General features: G+C 39.1%; 1 protein-coding gene across 1 annotated transcript in view; it reads right to left on the bottom strand.

Annotated features, from left to right (window-relative positions):
• Positions 1-21,569, bottom strand: part of FGD4 (FYVE, RhoGEF and PH domain containing 4) — a 102,908-nt gene extending 81,339 nt beyond the window's left edge. The window contains exon 1 of the mRNA XM_030322127.2: positions 21,357-21,569. Within this exon, the coding sequence (XP_030177987.1) occupies positions 21,357-21,447 (91 nt within the window). The 5' untranslated portion in view covers positions 21,448-21,569. The remainder of the gene's footprint in view (positions 1-21,356) is intronic.
• Between the last annotated feature and the right edge of the window lie 1,010 nt (positions 21,570-22,579).

Here is a 22,579-nt window from a genome sequence, read left to right as displayed (position 1 = left end):
TTTTTGTCAATATGTACTATACTGACCATTCTCTTTAGTGTAACTGCTACTCTTATTAGCGGTACAGTTTTTTTCCCCCATAGCACTTATCACCTTCTAAAAGCCCACATTACTGAGGAAGGCAGTTTAAGATGTCAGCATAGGAAGACCTGAACTCATCTCCCACACAACAAATTTACAGCCAACTGTGAAATAACTCCCCCTTAAAAAGACCTGAAAACTAGCTGAACATCTCCTCTACAGTAACGGATAATTAGGCCACATCAATACAGGTAGGAGAAGCAGAGATGGGTCTCACCAAACACCCTTCCCCTGTCGTGGCAACTCACAACTGGGAAGGATGTCACAAATACGGAGTTTCTCCTTGTGGAGCAACATGATGTGCCTCACATCAGGCACTTCAATCCTTGGGACCTACACCAGAGAGATGAGGAGCTTTCAAAGTTAAGTGGCTTTGAAAAACAACAGGGCTTACATCCAGAAGAACATAGGGCTATAGGAAATGGAGATTCCATTCTTTTTTTTTTTTTTAATTTTTTTTTCAACGTTTATTTTTATTTTTGGGACAGAGAGAGACAGAGCATGAACGGGGGAGGGGCAGAGAGACAGGGAGACACAGAATCTGAAACAGGCTCCAGGCTCTGAGCCATCAGCCCAGAGCCCGACGCGGGGCTCGAACTCACGGACCGCGAGATCGTGACCTGGCTGAAGTCGGACGCTTAACCGACTGCGCCACCGAGGCGCCCCAGAGATTCCATTCTTAAAGGGCTTGCCTGCAGACTCACTCACCCTGGGACCCAGCACAAAAGCAGCAGTTTGAAAAGCACCTAGACCATATATGAATGAGATTCACTTGGTAATCTTAGAGTATCTGCCAAAGGGTTGTTAGGACTCTCTCTAGGGACAGATGCACTGGTGGATGCCATTTTTGTACTCCCCTCAAACCTGCTTAGAACAGGTAGGTACACCCCACACAGGGATGCCCCTTGAGCACCTGGCTCTGGTGCCAGAGATGATTGTGTTTCTGGTCCTAGCAGGTCTTGGTGGGCTACTACCTCTAGAACACTGCAGAGATAGCAGTCCAAAACACAACCTTGTGTGAAAAAGGATTATTTACTTGTCCTGGAGCTTCAGTTGGATGGGTACTACATACCTAAAGGACACGCCATCCTCTCAGGGAATGTAGGCCAGGGAACATTACCTTTTTGTCATCCCTTGGCCTTGCCATAGCGCACCTGTTCCTCCCAGAAATGACCACATTGCCTGGTCTGGAGGCCAGCAGGGTTTAGGATTATGGTCCCGCAGGACTGTATATATTTGCATATCTTAAAAGCTGCTGCCTGAGGGTTAAGTTTTCAATTAGCTTGAAACTGGGGCTGACTGAGATCCCACATTCTGTAAGACTCAAAAGGCTAGCGACTCCCTCAACAACTGTAGCCTATCAGGAATAAATCACATTGCTTAGGCAATCACAAAATTTTGAGAGATAACAAAGGGTAAGGTTACCAATAAAGTTCATCATCTATACAGGCCACTCATCCAAGACTGAGAGAGATAGGTGTTTCACCTAATACACAGAAATGAAAAGAGTCAAGCAAAATGGGAAGACAAAGGAATATGTTCCAAATAAAAGTACAAGATATGCCCCTTTCCCCCCTAAAACCACTTAATAAAAAAGAGAGAAGTGATTTACCTGATAAAGAGTTCTAGGTAATGGCCATGGATAAACACATTAGAACTTTAAAAAAGAGTTCAAAATATAAGTAGCAAACAGAAGTCATAGATCTGAAGAATAACAAATAACAATCACAGAACTGAAAAATACACCAGAGAGGTTCAACAGCAAAGTAGATGAAACAGAAGAAAGAATCAGTGATCTGGAAGACAGAGCAATGAAACCTCACCCAAACAGAGCAGCAAAAAGAAAAACTTTAAAAATTGAAGATAGCTCAAGAAACTTATGGAACAACAAGCAGATTAGCATTCTCATTATAGATGTTCCAGAGGAGAGAGAAAGGGTCAGAAAACTTTCCTGAAGAAATAATGGCTGAAAACTTCCCTAACCTGGGGAAGAAAATAGACATCTGGATCTAGAAAGCGCAAAGAATTCCCCCCTGCCAAAAAAAAAAAAAAAAAAAAAAAAAAACCCAAAGAGACCCACACAAAGACACATTATAATTAAAATGTCAAAAGTTAAATAAAGAATCTTAAAAGCAGCACAGCAAGAGAAAATATAACTTGTTATATATACAGGAACACCCATAAGACTATTAGCAGATTTCTCAGCAGACAGTTTACAGGCTAGAAGGGAGTGGCATCATATATTCAAACTGCTGAAAGGAAAAAACTTCCAACCAAGAAAACTCTATTCAGGATTTAAGGAGAGATAAAGAGCTTTCAGACAAACAAAAGCTAACAGAGTTCACCACCACTAAATTGGCCGTACTAAAAATGTTACAGGAACTTTAAGCTGAAAAGAAAGTACACTAATTAGTAAGAAGAAAAGAATAAAAACCTCACCAGTATAGGTAAATATGGCAAAGGTAGTGGATTAATCATTTATAAGGCTAGTATGAATTTAAAAGGTAAAAGTAGTGAAAATAATGATAGCTATAATGATTAGTTAAGGGATACACAAAATAAAAAGATGTAAAATGGGACATTAGAAATATAAACATGGGGGGCAGGGACTAAAAATGTGGTTTTAGAATGCATTCACAAACCTAACTTCTTATCAATTTAAAATGGACTGTTATATGTGAGCATCATGGCAACCACAAAGCCAAAACCTACAGCAGACATACAAAAGATAATGAAAAAGGAAATCTAAGCATAATACTATAGAAAGTCATAAGAGAATAAAGTCATAAGCCAAAGAGAAAACATTCCCAAACTCATTATGAGGCCAGCATAACCCTGATACCAAAACCAGACAATGACAACACACACACACACACACACACACACACACACACACACACACAATTGGCTAATATCCCTGACGAACAGAGACGCAAAAATCCCCAACAAAAATGATAGCAAACTGAATTCAACAATACATTAAAAGGATCATACATCATAATCAAGTGGGATATATCCAGGGATGCAAGGATGGTTCAACACCTGCAAAATAATCAATGTGATAATGCGATATAGCACATAACAAAATGAAAGCTAAAGTCACCGTGATAATCTTCATAGATACAGAAAAGGCATTTAACAAAATTCAACATCTATTTATGATAAAAACTATCAACAAAGTGGGTACAGATGGAACGTATCTCAATAGAATAAAGGCTGTATATGACAAGCCCAAAAGTAACATCATACTCAATGCAGAAAAGTTAAAAAAGCTTTTCTTTAAGATCAGGTACAAGACACATATGCCCAATCTTGCCAGTTTTATTGAACACAGTATTGGAAGTCCTAGCCAGAGGAATTAGGCAGGAAAAAGAAATAAGACATCCAAATTGGAAAGGAAGAAGTAAAACTGTCACTATTTGGAAACATGATTTCATATACATAAAACCCTGACAGCTTTCCAAAAACTGTTAGAATAAACAAGCTAATACACAAAAATCTGTTATATTTTTATATAGCAACACCAAACTACAGAAAAACTAAGAAAACAATCCCATTTACAATTGCATCAAAAAATAAAATAGTAGTAAGCTTAACCAAGGAAGTGAAAGACTTGTTCACTGAAAACTATAAAGCACTGATGAAAGAAACTGAAAAAGACACAAATAGATGGAAAGTTATTCTGTGTTTGTAGATTAAGCAAATTAATAGTTAAAATGTCCATTCTACCCCAAATAATCTACAGATTCAATGCAATTCCTATCAAAATTACAATGGTATTTCTCACAGAACAATCAGGGTGCCTGGGTGTCTCAGTTGTTAAGCATCTGACTCTGGATTTCAGCTCAGGTCATGTGCTCATGGTTTGTGAGTCTGAGTCCCTCATCTGGCTCTGTACCAATGGTGTGGAGCCTGCTTGGGATTCGCTCTCTGTCCCCTGCCTCAAAATAAATAAATGAACTTAAAAGAAAGAAAGAACAACCAATTCTAAAATTTGTATGGAACCAAAAGAGATCCTGAAGATGTCAAAGCCATCTTGAAAAAGAACAAAAATGGAGGCATCCCCTTCCCTGATTTCAAAGTATATTACAAAGCTCTAAGAATCATAACAGGATGGTATTGCATAGAAACAAAACACACGGATCAATTGAATGGCATGGAGAGCCCAAAACTCAACTCATACATATACTGTCAATTAATTTATTACAATGGAACCAAGAATGAGGAAGGACAGCCTCTTCAATAAATGGTCTTGGGAAAACTAGACAGCCACGTGCAAAAGAATGAAATCAAACCACTTTCTTATACCATATGCTAAAATGAACTCAAAGTGGATTAAAGACCTGAAACTATAAAACTCCTGAAAGAAAACATAGGTGGTAAGCTCCTTGACATAGGTCTTAGCAACATTTTGGCTTTTTTGGGTTGTATTCAGTTTTGTTTTTTGGATCTGACACCAAAGGCAATGGCAACAAAAGCTAAAATAAACAAATAGGACTACATCAAATTAAAGGCTTCTGCACAGTGAAGGAAACCATCAACAAAAATTTAAAAAGCAACCTACTTGAATGGCATACTAATTGTTATTTAAAAAAATGAAATCTTGCCATTTGTGACAACATGGATGGACCTTGAGGGTATTACACTAAATGAAATGAGTCAGACAAAGACAGATACCATATGACTTCACTTATCTGTGGAATCTAATAAACAAAATACTTGAACAAACAAAATTCAAAGATACAGAGAACAGGGTGGGATAAAAGGGTAAAGAGATTCAAGAGGTACAAACTTCAGCTCTAAAAGAAGTCATGGGAATGCAATGGTACAGCACGGTGACTACAGGCAATAATGTATTGCAAACTTGAAGATAAGAAAGTAAATCTCAAAATTTCTCATCACAAGAAAAAAGCTGTAACTTTGGTGAGGTATAGTAACTAGACTGACTGTGGTGATCATTTTGTAATGTATACAAATGTTCAGTCCTCATATTGTACACCTGAAACTAATATATTGTTATATATCAATTATACTTCAATTAAATTAAATTAAATCAGTACATTTATTTTGTTTGTTTATTGTCTGTGTCTCCTGCTTAGACTGTAAGCTGTGAGAAGGCACTGACATTTGTTCGGATGTATCCCAGGAACATCACCTGCCACACAATAGATGCTCAATAAATAGTTTTGAACAAATGAGCTCTCGAGACCTGAGGCAAGTTTCTCTTCATTTGCCTACATTCTTAGATTCTAATTCAAGAGAGATATTTTCTAAATTCCAACAATAAGTAGATACATAGCTGTTTTAGAGCCCATGCAAAATTCGAAACATTTCCATTCTTATCTCAACTTTTAAACATTGAAGGTCATTTCTACACAAATTCTAAATACCGGGGCGCCTGAGTGGCCCAGTCGGTTAAGCATCAGACTTCAGCGCAGGTCACCATCTCACGGTTCATGAGAGCCTGCTTTGGATCCTATGTCTCCCCCTCTCTGCACCGCCTCCCTCAAAAATAAAAAAAAAAATTTTTAAATGAAATAAAATTAACATTCTCAAAAAAAACCAACAAATAAACAAAAACAACCAAATTCTAAATACCTAGGAAAAATTTTTACACAAGTAATCTTTCCACAACCCAGCAACAGACTTCTAAACATCTGGAATTGTGGAACTATCCAGATGTCTTGATAAAAACAGCAGCAGCTAAAAATCCCAGTAATCGACTCAAATGTTTCCATCCATCATAATCTGTAATTTTATTTTCATTTACTTGAGTCGCTAAAATGCACCGTAGGCTGCCAATGTTTCAGACTTATGATGATGCTACCTAAAATTATAGAATTTTATAATTGGCAGAAAAGGCAGATTGCCTGAGGTCTTTAAAGTTCAAAAGCAATATGAATTCAAACTAAGTCTTGAAGGTAGTAACTGCAGATATTCGATATTTTTCAAGGCCCCATAGCTAGATGTGCACAGATAAAATGTGTAATATGTGTAAAAAGGCAATTGTGACTACTGTATTTTTCTTAAGCAAATGCAACATTGCATGTATGCAATGAGATCAGAGAAATGTATAGCCTCTAAAAACACAAACATAATTTGTTTTCAAAATAGAAATACTTTATGTTTCTGAAACATGCTCCATAATTATTTACCGATTTTTTTCTCCCATGTATAAGGAAAGAAAAGGATAACTTTTTTTTGAATGTTTATTTATTTTTGAAACAGAGAGAGAGACAGAATGCAAGCAGGAGAGGGGCAGAGAGAGAGGGAGATACGGAATCCAAAGCAGGCTCCAGGGTCTGAGCTGTCAGCACAGAGCCTGACATGGGACTCAAACTCACGAACCGTGAGATCATAACCTGAGACAAAGTGGGACACTTAACTGACTGAGCCACCCAGGCACCCCAAAAGGATAACATTTCTAAAGAATGCTTTGTAGTCCCTTAAAAGTTAGAATTCTGTTAGAGTAACTGAAACAAAACCACATAAGCTTGTCGAAATTCCAGTACTGAGTAGATCACAGCTGAGGCCCATGCCTATAGTGCCTGTTATGTAGCTGACTACATTTTATCACCCCAGTTTAAATGTTGGCCTAGGAATCTGTTTCCCTTTTCAGTGTGACCATTTGTTAGGTCCCATGAATCCCTGCACAGCAGTGCGAAAGTACACATTCCGTGATGACTTCCGGATTGGAGCTGGCGCAGTTCTGCGGAGCCTTGGCATGGTATTATCTTGGAGACTGAACTTCCTCCAGCAACTTTCTGCATCAGGAAGGGAGCTGGAGGAAGCTCTTCCATCCCTAAAACCATGGTCTGATGTTCACTTTTTGATTATATTCAAATAAGAATATTGGTCAAGATTGTAGCAAGCTCTGGCTATTTAAAGCACAAAGATTATTCTGTGTCTGCAGCCATGACTAGAGCGGAAGGTGGGAGTAAAGAGAAACCACAATCAATTACATGTGGGTTTTTTGTTTTTTTTTTTTTTTTTGCCTACTTGGAGAGGGTGGTTCTAGCTGACACCATCCAGAGTTGGAAGAGGTCCCCAGCCTGCTGTGCTCCATCTAATAAACTGTTTTCAATGTACAATAACACCCATTTCTTAGCTCCTTCTTTCTACTGCAAAGGGTAAGCAGGTGGATTAAAGTGGGCCCTAGATTCATCTAAACACCCTGCATTACTGTTGTGCCAAAACTCTGGCATACTGATTATTGTAAATAAAAATTACTTAACAGACAGCCTCTGCAAAGACACTCAGATCCTACTCTGTCCTCCTGAAAGCAGAAAAAAATATCTGCTATGTCGAAAGTACCAGGCTATGTCCCTGTACCAGGAGTTAGAGGTGCCTTTATTACCAGAGATAGGGAATTTAGAGCCGAGAAGGCTGCATAAATAACCCCTTTTATTTCTTTTTTTTTGGTATTAAAATAGTTTTTTTAATGTTTATTTATTTTCGAGAAAGAGACAGAACACGTGTGAGGGAGGGGCAGAGAGAGGGAGACACAGAATTCAAAGCAGACTCCAGGCTCTAAGCTGTTAGCACAGAACCCGATGTGGGGCTCAAACTCCCAAACCATGAGATCATGACCTGAGCTAAAATTGGACGCTCAACTGACTGAGTCACCCAGGTACCCCACAACCCCTTTTATTTCTTACTAATCTACTACATCAGCCCAAATTCTTGGGAGCTTCAATTAGTAAGGAATTCTAAAGTTTTCTTTGTCCAGTCAATTCCTCACAGCTCTATAGTTTCTTTGTCTAAAAAGTATAAAAACTGCCCGCTTTGGTCATTTCTTTAAGTCTCAATTTTATTATTGGGCCTCTGTACACATGTGTAAAAGTTGGGCCTTTTCTCCTGATAATCCATCTTATATAAATTTAATTCTTAGTCCAGCTAGACGAATCCCAGACAGAAGAAAATTTCTTCCTCCCCTTCAGTACTCCGCGTGATAGGATATCAAGGTAGTGGATCAGAGGACCAGATCCTTTATCTCTCTCCTCCCTCGAGCATCCTAAGGCTCTTAACACTCCTTGTCTGCCTGCCTAGCCTGTCTTTGCCCTGACCACTGCTTAGCTTTTGATTTACTGCCCAGCACTTTTTCATACTGGCTTACTTTCTCTGCATCTTCATGTGCTTCAGTGCCCAATCCCTCCACATCTTTCAGAGATTCCCAATAAACTGGGATAAATTCTTGCCAAATAATGACTCTCTTGCAAATTAGTACAATAATTTGCTTATAACTATATGGCCAACTACAAACATGAATCTCTATTCAATAAAGGTAACAACAGCATTAGTAATGATAAAATGATGTCTGACATTTGATGTGGAGAATTTATGGCAGATAATTTTAATCCCCAACGATTTAATCATTATCTTTCACCTTTACCATGATTGTAAATATATGTCCTAGACTCCATAAACCTTTTCAAATTTTCCTCCATTTCCCACTAATCACAATTGCTGTTTTGATAATGAATCATTTTCTGAAGAGCATGTTTATGTTTATGACCCCTTAAAGAAATTCGGTTTTTAATTTTAACAGGTCTCATCTTTATGCCTCCAAAATACAAGCTGTTCTGTAAGCAATGAAAATATCTAATAAGCAACTGCAAAGAGAATAACAAAACCTATCAAGTTACCACTTTATTTCATTCTTTGTTTTATCTGTCTCTATGTTAACGTACTGAGTGAAAACTCCCTAATTAAAAGGGCCCAGGAAGCTGCTAATTACTGGTGACAGGCGGACAAATAAACTGTAATCCTTACCCTCATGTAATTCAAGATGTAAAAGAGAAAAGAGAGGGGCACCTGGGTGGCTCAGTTGGTTAAGCATCCAACTCTTGATGTCAGCTCAGGTCATGATCTCACAGTTTGTGAGATCGAACCCCTCGTTGGGCTCCATGCTTCAGCACATAGCCTGCTTGAGATTCTCTCTCTCCCTTTCTCTCTGTCCCTCCCCCTGCTCATGTGCGCACGCACGCTCTCTCTCTCTCTCAAAATAAATAAATAAACTGAAATAATAAAATAAAATAGAGATATGCACAATTCCATAGGTGTCTGGAATGCTCACCTTCCCCTGCTTCCCCAGGGCCCTTGCTAATGGCAACAAGAAGCGAATGCACCAATCTGTGCACCAGCTAAGAGCCTGCACGATGGCCATGGGAGGGACCAAAGAGGAGAGGAGAGCCTATGAGACATACTGAGGAAAGCATCGGTAGGGGCTGGCCGAAGAAGTGAAGAAAAGAGAGGAGTAAAAGCTTGCTTAGGCTCCTGGCTAATGTGACAAGGAAACACTGCCTTTCCTTTTAAGTAAGAATGCAAGAATACAGTTGTGTGTGTTAAGTTTCAGGAGCCTGTCAGAGTGTCCAGAATGAATAGCATGCCCTGGTATTCATTAGGTTCAGCCATCCCTAAACACTCCATCTGCCTCATTTTTCAAACTCATTGTTAACATTTTCAAATGTATTCCCTTTGATACCTTTTAAAAAATACCATTTCATTGCCTGTTAAGGTGGGGGGGGGGTGGGGAGTCTATTTGCCTAAGGCAGAGCCAACTGTACAGAAGCTATGACCCATTTTTTGTTGTCGTCTTTGGTCTCAGTAATTATGGGTTAAACCACTTATCCTTCTTTCTATAAGAAGGACTAATTTCTTTAATTTTATTAATAGCAGTAACAAATATCAGTCAAGTGATTAGGCTAGAGGGAGAAGAAAAAGCACTTATTGAGAGCCTGAAGAATGCTTTTGGGTGTTTGCCAGTTCCTTCAGGACTCCACAGGGTTCAAGCAGTCCACTAAAGAGCCCAGGCAAAAAACCACAGCAATCTTCATAGCACATACCACACGTCCTAGGGCAACTTTTCCTGCAATGTGTTCTGGGAAACTCCACTCTGGCAACAGGAACTCTCATCCCCCTCCCCCACTACCCCAATCCACTCCATCCCCCACTACCACCATCACAAATGGACAACGACTCTGTGTGAAATATTTGTGACCTGCCAACTTTTACAGCTTTACCTTGTATCCTCATGATGCCAGTGGGCATATTATGGGCTACAAAAAGCCCTACAGTAAAAAAAAAAACAAAAACAAAAACAAAAAAAAACAAAACCTGTTTGACTTTGAACCCAGTATATGTCCAGGAAAACTCATCATTATAGATGACAGGTCAACATCCCATGGAGCTAACGTGTCTTGGAACACGTTTTGGGAAAAGTTGTCCTAGGGACTCCTTCGTTCTGACAGCTATACCCCTGGTGATTCCCCCCCCCCCCGACTTTCCCATCTCCATTACTGGCATCTCTTCCTGACGTTGCCATCATTTTGGCTGCCTTCGTGACCCTGACTCAAACTGAGCTGAAACTCCAACCTGTCCTCGGCTCTGGGAGGTGATGCTGCTGCTCCCAGCTCTGAAGGTGCACTCTCCCACAGTGTGCTGACCACAAAAGCAGCACTAGGGACAAGGCTCTGATTGCTTGAGTCCTGCACGTGGAGTCTCAAACTGGAGTAGCTCCTGAATGAGCCCAGGTGAGATCACAACTCTGGAATTCTGCCAGTCCATTTTCTCTCCACCCCCCATCCTCCCCTCCCCTGCAAAATCTCACATTTTAGCAGACTTGAAGGCATACAACTTAGCAAACACAGAAAACTCTGCAAAGGGACTTTTCCTCCCCCCCTTTTTTTTTTTTAATTTTTTTTTTCAACGTTTATTTATTTTTGGGACAGAGAGAGACAGAGCATGAACGGGGGAGGGGCAGAGAGAGAGGGAGACACAGAATCGGAAACAGGCTCCAGGCTCCGAGCCATCAGCCCAGAGCCTGTCGCGGGGCTCGAACTCACAGACCGCGAGATTGTGACCTGGCTGAAGTCGGACGCTTAACCGACTGCGCCACCCAGGCGCCCCTTTCCTCCCCTTTAAAGTGGTTATAAAATAGGATTAAAGTATTACAATAATTAACCATGCAGAGAACAGCCATGTGTAGAATACTGTGGGCAGTTTTATGTCATTGAGAAAAGTATCCTAAGACCCCTGAATGTAAAAGCACATTACTGGCCTTTAATTCTGCTGAGTCACAAACAGATCCAACTACTCATTTGCTCTGTGACCTCCCCAGGGTCACACCCCAAGATCAGGCAAATCTTGATCAGTACATTTGACAGGAAGCTTGACTTCTTCCTCAAGACTTATAACCCATACACCAACAGGGAATTAAAAAAGGTTATGCTCCCTGGAAAGAAACTAGTTTTCAAATTGGCCTTTTCTCAACTGATTTGTTCTCTAAACACCAAGAGGCATTTGTATAAATGCAGTGCAAGGCATAGCTTCAGACAGGGATATATTGATGCTACAAGATACACTCTTCAGGAACACACATTTTGTCACAAAAATATTAACAATCATAACTTGGAATTTTGTAATGCTTTAAAACTTACACAGTATATAACAAATTTGCTTGTAAATACTACTGTTCTTTCTGTTAGCAATAGTAGTAGTAATAAAACTTAACAACGTGGTTTATTCTGAGCCAAGTATGCACTATGTGAAGCACTTTATATGCATTATTTCATTTGCTCCTGTCAAGAATCCTGTGAGATAAAGGCAGGCAGGCAGGCACTGTTGTGTTCATTATGAAGGTGGTAAATGGGGGTGGTGATACATGGAGGTGGTGGTAAGTGACTAGGCTGATGTCAGAGGTCATATCTACATGGAGTTTGTCAGTATCCTCTGGACAGGGACTCCGGCTCATAATTCTTTGGCTTCACTCAGCACATAATCAAGTGATTACATCTGTTATATTATGGCTATGTGCCTTGATCCTGTGCCTCTATTTCAGCCAACACTGCAGCCAGTAGCTTCAAAATACCCAAGGTATTAAAAAATCCTACTTAAGAAATACTAGGTAAGGGGTGCCTGGGTGGCTCAGTCAGTTAAGTGTCTGACTCTTGATTTCAGCTCAAGTCATAATCTCACAGTTCATGACATCAAGCCCAGCATCAGGCTCCATGCTGTCAGCGTGGAACCTGCTTGGGATTCTCTCTTTCCCTCACTCTGTGCTCCTCCCTCCTTTCCTCCTTCTCTCTCTCAAATAAAAAAATAAACGTTTAAAAAAAAGGAAATATGAGGTAAGAATTTTGATTTGGGGTAACTAAATAGAGCAAGACACAGTTCCAGTCTTCTCTGCCTCTTCCCTGTTTGACCTCCTCACTTGCCCTTCACTTCTTGACATTTTTCATCTCCTTCCTCTGCTGACATCAATAAAGCCTCTCCATTATATACTCTTAACCATTCTCTTTGGAGACCAGTGGGCCTATCTCTCAGGTTCCCTCCATGACAGTCCAGTGCTACGGTTCAGGGCTGCACTGTGGCTCCTGCTATACCTGACCCAGACTCTACAAGGAGAGGCCAGGAAACACCTCATAAGGCACTTTCACATAGGTCCTACCACATTTCACTTTCATCATCAACAGAAGTATGTAGGACAGAGATCTGCATGTTATAGTAAGGTTGGTAAATGATGATAAAGCCAAGAGTCACATGAGGGGTTTGGATTCCAAGGGCAGTGCTCTTTCCACTACAACTGGGGTCAGGCCCATTTACATTTTGCACTGCAAATGGGCTCATGATCCGGAACACTATTTCCAGTATTTGCTCTGTTTTGCCAAACACTCCACTCACCACATATGAGCGCTGTAGTGATCTTAAATCCAAATGAATTGAAATATTGTTGAGAAACCAAACATACTCTTTAATCACTAAACACCCTAGTTATTACAAAAACCAAGTTTAAGAAATATTTTTTAGAAATAAAGTCTTAGAATCTGCTCTAAGAAATTAATAAATGTCCTCAGAGCAACTCAGATCTCTATTTACTTCAAGAATTCTGCCAGACCCAGCAATTATAGCCTGCCACAGACTTCAAAGAACTGAAGTGCATTTCTTCTCCATAGCTGGCATACGTGCAACTTTTCCCCCTACTGCAAGACTGGTTATACAGGTTGGTTGAAGATGAGAGAAAACATGTTAAAAGTTGCACGTATGTGCTAATTCAATAAGCATGTACTTAGTACCTTGCAAGAGAGGGCATCAAAACAGGAACAGTAAGTGCCAGTGTAGTGATCAGTGTCTAGGATCACTAAGATCCTCATCTTGCTCTTAAGTTCAAAGGAAGTTTAAAATGCCCCTCAATCAGGAGACTGCAAGCTACAGCCCGTGAGTCTCTCAGTGGGAAGGTTAAAACATACCTGACTCAAGGTCTGCAATTTATAGCTCACAGGGCTTATCTGGCCCACCATTTATTTGTGTCAATGAAGTTTCATTGGAATATAGCCACACTCATTCTTTTATATATTGTGCATGATGCTTTTCACTAAATTGGCAGAACTGAGTAGGTATGGCAGAAATCCTATGTCCCACAAAGCCCAAAATGTATTTGTGATGTGGCCCTCTGCAGGAAAGGTTTGCAGACCTTGACCTAAATAATCAAGTCAACAAACCATGGATTAATGGTGAAGTGCTATATAAACACTATTACTACTATAGCACTATGTTAATATTATAATTTTCTAGAACCAGTCTTGGCTCTGTCCCCAGCTAGCAATGTGGCCTTGGACAAGTAAAAACCGCTAGGTTTCAGGAAAGTCATTAACAGCATCACGGCACAGCTGATCTTACATAGTATCTACCACATCTGGGCTTACAGATGACTCAGGAGTAAACTAACAGTGTTACAGAGTATGATCTTTACTTTCTTATTGATCTTAATCCCAGATGCCTGGTATGATATTAATTCACTTACCTCCCTAATTCCTTTTAGTAAAAATTATCTTCCCCTGCTATCTCGTGCATATGAACCAATAAGCCAATAGGTCATGCTCTTGGTCAATAATTCTCAACCACAAATCACTGTGGAACTTTAAAAACAACAACAACAAAACACCTGCAATACCTGCACAGAATTCTGGGTCAATGAAATCATAATCTCTAGGGACCTAGAGTATCCGGGGACCTGGAGTACCTGGGACCCAGGTATCCATGTTTTAAAGTGATTCCAATGTGCAGTCAAGGCTGTGTCATAACAGGCACGAATCAAATTAGTATTTGCAGTGGAAGCTGTATGAAATGAATCTTTAAATGTTAAGCTGTTAAGCTGAAGTTCCACCAAAATTATATCATAAAACAGGAGTACCATGAAGACCTAGTGAAATTTTAATAGAAACAATTTAGGCTCACAACATCGATTAGCTCCTATCTAAGTCACAGCCAAAATTTATATCTCAAGAATGAGGCCCTCTTCACCATGTGGTAGATAAAGTAAGATTATCTGATTTTAGAATCCACTGCTGAAAAACAAAACAAAACAAAAACAAAAACAATGGTGTATATGAAAAGCTATCAGTTAGAAGCCTTGAGAATTCAAAAGAGGGACATTATTCCTGGCCAAGTAAGGAAAGTTCTGCTATGAAAGGAAGCTTCTAAAACAATAAAATTTAAAAATTTTATTGACTTCATAAACTCTGAAAGAAATAAAAACAGATGTAAGAAAAGAACTTGAAGGGCAAAATAAAGTTGTTTTTTTCTAAGAGCTATAGCCAACTCATTTATTCAAGATGTCTGGTTTATAAATTAACCAGAATCTTGGCTTTTCCTCTTCCTTCAACCCAATGCCAAACTATTTTCCATTTATTCACAATAAATTTATCTGCAGATCCAGAGAGAAGAAAATCAAACTGGCCAAAGTTTTGTAAGGTTTGACAAAGATGTTGCTAAGACCGAACAGAACTGTTAATTATCTTAATCACAAGCAACCAAGAACTGACTACTGCGTCTCTTGACACATACACAAAATAGATCCTTTTCATAACCAAATCCTTCCTGACTTTGCTGATTTTCATTAATTTTGCACCTGCTTTTCTGAACTTGATTTCTCTGAACCTGATTCCCAGCAGCTAAAACATTCCAGCCTGACACTCTCTACTAGCCAGTATCTGCAAGCATCTATCTGCCTACTTCACACTAAATCACATAAAATTACTGGCAGACTTCTACTTCCCAGCCCACTGTCTTCTTACACTTCGTTTTGCAGTTACCGACACTGCTCATTCACTTTGCAAACCTGGGTTTAGCTTCCTGGCAGTCATGGATAAAATGAACTCTACCAAGTAGGAAAAGTTCCTCAGGGCCAGCCAGTCCTTCACCCTGAAAGCCACTTATTTAAACATAACCAGTACAATCTCTATAGCCCAGCATCAGCCAAACCTACTGTGGGAAGCAAGGCTAATGTTTATCTGGAAGTGCATTTTTTTTTTCCTCAGAGAAAACAGGGTGGCTTAGTAAAAGGGCAAGGTTTTGACATTATTATTTACTTTGTGACCGTGAGAAAGTTGCTTACCTTTATAAAGACATTTTTTTCTCCTTTAGTGTCATTGCTTAGTTTCAGGTCACAGGTAGATAGATGTGGACCTCAGTACTTCTATTTGAAGAGTGGCAATTTTTTAAAAAACCTGACAAGGTCGGTGACCTTGGAGACAGTCTCTTATCAGTCCCAACCCACTTTTTCATTTCGATACCCTTTCTTTTAAGACAAACATCAATATAAAGCCCATTTTACTGAAAATTTAATATTTAACAGCTTACCAAGTTAGATATTTGCTTTCCTTACTCCCTGCTGTGTAATCAGACCAGCAGGCCTTGCGGCCTCGTATTTTTCCCTGGCTGGGTTCTAGACCAGGAGTACAATAGCATTGTGTGTTCAGCTTCTAACAGTGTAGGGGATTGTTTCAGTCACGCAAAACTTAAAAAGCAAATATTCCATCTAGCTTTTCTATTATTTCCTTTTTTTTTTTTTTTTTTTTTGGCTCACAGAGGAAGTTAGGAAGAAAAATAAGCCAATTCATCAAATATAACCACTTTTCTAATTCTGAATTTTAAAACTGCATTATATAATTCATGTTTAGTTATGTCTAATAGGACTGCTCCCACAAAGAAAAAGTTTCTTTTATTCATTCCATGATGAAACCAGTCTCATTACTGCTCTTGCTTAATATCCTTTAATGGGACTACAAGACCTGTAGCAAAAATTCTAATTTGCATAAAAGATTTCACCATCAGACATCAGCCTACTTGTAAAGGCTGCACGTCTACTCACAGCCACACACAGCCTAATGCTGCAGCCACATTCCCACCTTCTCCATTCCTGGAACATAATCATATTCTTTCATTCTACATATATGTGAAGACCCCTAGTGGATACCTGAAACCCTAAGTGGTACTGAATCTTATATTTACTCTTTTTCCCATACACACATACCTAAGATAAAGTTTATTTTATAAATTAGGCACAATAAGCGATTAGCAATATTAATAAAATAATTATAACATATTGTAATAACAGTTCTGCAAGTGTGCTCGCTCAGTCTCTCAAACTATCTTGTCCCACACTCACCTTTCTTCTTGTGATGATGTGGGATGATAAGATGCCTGTGCGAGGAGATGAAGCGAGGTGAATGACGCAGGCATTGTAACATACTGTTAGGCTACTAGTGACCTTCTGACAACACATCAGAAGAAGGATCATCTGCTTGTGAAACCATGGATGAAGGGGGACTACTGGACAGTTACATTCCTCATCTCTAAGCATGTCTCCTTATCACTATCCTGTACGTAAATAAGTTAGTGAATTTGAGACTAAAGAAATATAAAAAAATATCTTCTTTGCTCAATATCTTCATTCACTATTTTGCTATTTTCTGCTCTAAATTAGCAATTCTGATAGAAATAAATCAAGAAAAAAATTTATTGGGCAATGTTAAAAGAGAAAAACTGATGATATTCTACATAAATTGGTAACTTCACCAGTTCAATAGTCATTGGGGGGCTTACATTTACAAAGTAACGAAAATAATCATTTTCAAGCTTTATGTACTTCTTATTACACTCTAAGTAGATTTCCTATTTCTAAGAAGTCACGTGATCTAACAATGTATCATCATTATTACTCTGATAAATATATTATCATATAGCAAATCATCATTCATAGAACTTAACTGCTTGTTATAGATTTTTAAATGTGGGTCAATTTCCAATTATCCAGATGGATTTGGAAAGAAATTGTATAACGTATAAACACATAAATAATTCACACACTTTAATCCATGAACTGGTTTTCAAGCTTTGTAAGAATTTATTTAGAGGAAACATTTCTAGATTGTTACATTTTATTCTATCTTCTTTCTTTTCCTTCTTTCCTTCTATAGGAGAGTTTCAAACTTAAGTGCCTTTAAAGGCAGGAGGAAAAAACCCAAGAAAAACAAAGAGGGGAAAGTATACCCTTAATATGTAACAAAACATCTTAAACATTTTATTTTCATCTTGCCATAATTTTCTCCATGCAGACAGTTCCCCAAATTTCCTGCTCTCACACCCCAAAACCTCTCCCATCTGTTTTTTCTCCTGCAACACAGCCCTATAATTCATAATCCAAAACCATTTATTGAGCCCATCCATGACTTCAGTGTCACCCCCTTTGTTCTCAGTTTTTTTTTTAATTTTTTTTTTTAACATTTATTTATTTTTGAGACAGAGAGAGACAGAACATGAACGGGGGAGGGTCAGAGAGAGAGAGGGAGACACAGAATCTGAAACAGGCTCCAGGCTCTGAGCTGTCAGCACAGAGCCTGACGCGAGGCTTGAACTCACGAACCGCAAGATCATGACCTGAGCTGAAGTCAGACGCTTAACCGACTGAGCCACCCAGGCGCCACTGTTCTCAGTTCTTTATAAACTGTTATCAGCTTGGCCTCCAGTCTTCCAACAGAAAGACACTCATTACTCAGATTCTGCTCAACAAGGAAGACCAGAAACTAATTAGCACAATATTTACTCTATGAAAGAGAACTGAGGGGAATAAATGAAAAACATGACAAATATGTATAATTTATTGACTTCTCTGTATCCCTGCTCATTTAGCTCTAAATTTCCTAACAGAAAAGGTTATGAATATTAGAAAAATACTCATTCATATAACACATATTAACGAAGCACCCAGTATCTATCAGTCACTGTTCTAGGCTCTAGGGATATAGCAGTGAACCACAAAACAACAACAAAATATATTACATAAATGCTAGTTGGCATAAAGTGTTATGAGGAAAACAAAGCTGGGTAAAGGAGACAGAGAGCTGTTGGGCAAGGTAGTTCAAGGAAGGCTTCCCCAGTCGGGTGACAATGAGTGGACCCAAAGAGAGTGAGGCACACAAATATTTGGGGGATTAACATTCCAAGGGAAAAGATAAAACTACGAAAGCCCTAATGAAGGAGCACAGAAGTGTTCAGGGAGAAATCAGAAAGACAACATGGATAGATAAGAATGAGCAGGGAGCACGTTTAGCATCGAGGTCAGAGTTAACAGGGTAGAAGCTAGGGTCAGGAGAGGCAGGACCTTGTATATCGTCCCTGACAGAATTGGGAATCCACTTAAGGGTTGTGAGCAGAGGAGAGACCATGATCTGTTTTCCATTTTTAAAGAAGCATTCAGGCTGCTGGGTGCAGAACAAACTCTAAGTAGTCAAGGGCAGGTAAGAAGCTATTGGAATAATCCAAAGAAAACTTGAGTGTGGCTTGAAGCAGGGTAGCAGCAGTGGACATATTAAGACGTGGTCAGTTTGAAGTCTCTTGACGCAGGATTTGTTGACAGATTAGATGGAAGAGAAAAAGACTGAACAAAGACTAATGTTTTTGGGGGTGCCTGGGTGGCTTAGTCAGTTACGTGTCCGACTTTGGCTCACGTCATGATCTCTCCATTCATGAGTTCAAGCCCGGCGCTGGGCTCTGTGCTGACAGCTCGGAGCCTGGAGCCTGCTTCGGATTCTGTGTTTCCCTCTCTCTGTGCCCCTCCCCTGCTATGTTCTCTTTCTCTCTCCAAAAATAAACATTAAGAAAAAATTTAAAGAAGAGCAATGTTTTTGGCCTGAGTCTAAGAAGTAACAGATGATACACAATGATATGGAGAAGGCCACAATGACTTAGTGGGTTTTTTTTAATTATTAAAAAAAAAAAATCTTGTCTATATTCATTCTCTAAGGGGAGAACGAGTGGTTTTCTCCAGGACAGGTCTTAATAACTACCATGTAGAACAACCAACCTCCATGGCCAACACTATGTTTCTCCTCATAGGCATTTTCCCTCTGCTGCTTCAAAATAGGACCAACCAACTACAGAACCCTGGTCAATTAGCAGAGCAGAAAAAAATCATAGAAGGACCTGATCTAAACAGGGCTTAACAGGTACTGTGGTAGTGGACAAGTCAGAAAATATATTTAAATCAGGGAGAAAACCTTTAAAAATATATTTCAGACCAGTAAAAATTAGCTCCCTATTTTATAAGCAAGAAAGAACACAGAGGGTGAATATGATTATCAGAGGATAGATCAGAAAGGAGGTAGGGACCGGACACCTAAAAAAAGGCTTTTTTATTTTTTGAATGAATGGTGTTCTAGCATCTAAGGAGAGGCGGCCAAATTTAAATCTCACTCTTGGATTACAACATAAGTTACATTATTTTGGATGAAAATGAAATGAAGACCATATTATTATCCCTGCAAAGATTAAACAATACTTACTACTGAGTCATTGATCACGCTATTTTCACTTTTCAATTTCCATGTGAGAGTCTGTCTAGAGGTACACGTTTTAAAAAGGAAATTTCTTCAAGTCATTAAACGAAGATAAAACTTTTACAAATAACATGTAACTATGTGTATGTGAAATGTTTTCTTAGACAACTTACTGGCAATAAAAGTAAACCACTGGTATGGGCAGGAAGTGCTCTATTACTGTCTTTTCAGTTTAAAAACCTTAAAAGGAACTTGTAAAGAGCACACTATGGTAGCAGCCACTCACTACAGGGAGGTGTCCATTAGAACAGAAAATTCTAGTAGTTTTCTCTCCATCTGAGAGCTGCCTTCCAGGAAGGAATATTAATTCCCTCCAATCAACCCTAACTGTTTGAAGACAGAATGAAAAGAGAGAGCAGCTATTTCAAGGAGAGAGAGAACTTCACTAATGGAGAAAGAAAAATACTTCCCTTTTGTCAGTTTGAAACAATTTTTCATATTTAGAGTATGATGGGAAACCATGGTGAGATCATACAAACCTTGAGCTTACTTACGCACGAACAGTAGAACTCTCACAAAGGAATCAAGCCTTCCACCTACATGAGGGAGGAAGCAGGAGCAGGCAAGGACTGGGCTCCTCAATCTCTAGCAACTACTAGAACCTGGGAGCAGAGCCAGCCAAGGTTGTGGGGCTCCAGGAGGGAGCCTCAGCTTGCCTGCAGCAGTGCTAGGACCAACCCTACCCTCGCGCTTCTACACTCCGTGCAAGCTCCACTGAGGCCAAAAGAGGAAAGAGTGACGTCAGAAAAAAAAAGAGAACCTTGGTAATTGTGAAGACTGCCTGTCGTAAGGTGCAGCTCACCCTGTTTAGCAATGTAGGCATTCTTCAGGAGGGTTGATACCCATGCAGAAACAATGGGAAAATAGCTACACAAAATGAATCCATTTCAGCCTTTAAAAATATTTTTAGCATAAATTTCCTGTCACATGGTTATATTTCTACCACACAGTAGAATTTCATTCCTCTTTCAAAGTCCATTTCTCATTTATATGCTCTCTAGAATACTAGAGGAAGGAAACAGTAGCTTAATACCAGTAACAATTAAAAAAAAAAAGTCCAGATCTATGCCTATCTCTGCAATGTTATCTAATGTAAAACACATAACACTCCTCTGGACTTTACTAAAACAAGAAGGCTGGGATGATGGGGTTTTTTTGAACAGAAGAGTGCTCCATGCAGTAGCATTAGAAAAGGATTAGTAGTAAATATCCCTTAGCTTTGTTCACACTAGAAACTGAAGGGGAAGAAAAAAAAAAAAGGAAAGAAAATTCTTGCTTTCTTTCTCTGCATTCTTCTCCTTACTGACTGAATTTTTAAACTGTCCTAATGTTACTAAGAATGAGTCAGAGAAATAGAACTTAAACCAATTTGTACTTTGCTAGCCCAGAGACGCCTCCTGAAAGAGCCAAAAACCCTGAAGATACTACATATTTAATGTGAAAGTTGAAAAATACTGTGAACCCTATTCTTAACATGAAAACAAAACCAAACTCTCTGCCACTTATAAGTCCCTTGGCATGCTGTGTTACCAACTGACCACACTATTAAAAAACAAAACAAAACATAAGAAAGATACAGCAGAAAATGAAACCACTTACCTTGATCAGTGGACGTGACTTCACATATATTGATAATTAGTTTACTTTGGTTTGATAAGAAAATATTTGTCTTTACTCTTTCAGAGATCATGGGATAAAATCTCACTCCTGGCTTTAAAGCCTCTGCTAGACTGGAGATCACACAGAGCAGCCAGGAGCCAGCACCAGTGCCCTGTGTACCTCAGGGCATTCTCAGACCTTACTTCTCAAAGACAACCTCATGCATAATATGCCACACCCCCAGAGGAAGGGCTGCTGCAGGGTTTTCATGAGACCAAGTATCTGGTGATACAGAGACGTCTATTTATTACGGTAAAATAAACAACAACAGAGGCACATGGAAGCTTCAAGTGAACTAGAAATGCATTTGGGAATAGGATGGTTTATAAACTGCCTAATTCCTTAACTGTTAGTAATGCTCTCAAAACGCCAGCGTGAAAACAGTTTGTTTCCACTTTAACTGGGTCCATGCCCTGGACGGAAGAGGTTACAGACTCTGGCTTCACAGGCTTAAGACGCTAAAATGTCACTTTGGATGATCAAAAATGCTATTTTGCCACTTTGACGTTCCATTTTACGACAGGTCATGGAGCTTGGTGAATAAATACTACTCATGGATTTCCTAAGGAAGCCAAGTTTTGTTATTTAGAACACTGTACAATTGGTATAATATTTATTACTCACTTTTCTATATCTTTTTATGTTTGTATCATTCAACAAGTACTCGAAAAATTCCTCATATCCTGAAATATTAGAAAATGTCAATTAAAATATTTATAAGATCACAATGAAGTAACAGGCTATACAGATATCCCTCTCATGGTTAGAAATAACCTTTCCAATCTCCTCCTCATTGTGTCCATAGGCAATCAGTGTCACAGTCCAGTTGCATCAAATCACTTGGATGGCATTTATTTTATTTTATATATATATATATATATATATATATATATATATATATATATATATATATGAAATTTATTGACAAATTGGTTTCCATACAACACCCAGTGCTCATCCCAAAAGGTGCCCTCCTCAATACCCATCACCCACCCTCCACTCCCTCCCACCCCCCATCAACCCTCAGTTTGTTCTCAGTTTTTAACAATCTCTTATGCTTTGGCTCTCTCCCACTCTAACCTCTTTTTTTTTTTTTTTCCTTCCCCTCCCCCATGGGTTCCTGTTGAGTTTCTCAGGATCCACATAAGAGTGAAACCATATGG

This window comes from Lynx canadensis, chromosome B4 (genome assembly GCF_007474595.2).
Source record: "Lynx canadensis isolate LIC74 chromosome B4, mLynCan4.pri.v2, whole genome shotgun sequence".
Taxonomy (NCBI): domain Eukaryota; kingdom Metazoa; phylum Chordata; class Mammalia; order Carnivora; family Felidae; genus Lynx; species Lynx canadensis.
The sequence above is the reverse complement of the archived record's forward strand: the minus strand, read 5'-3'. Positions and strand labels throughout refer to the sequence as shown.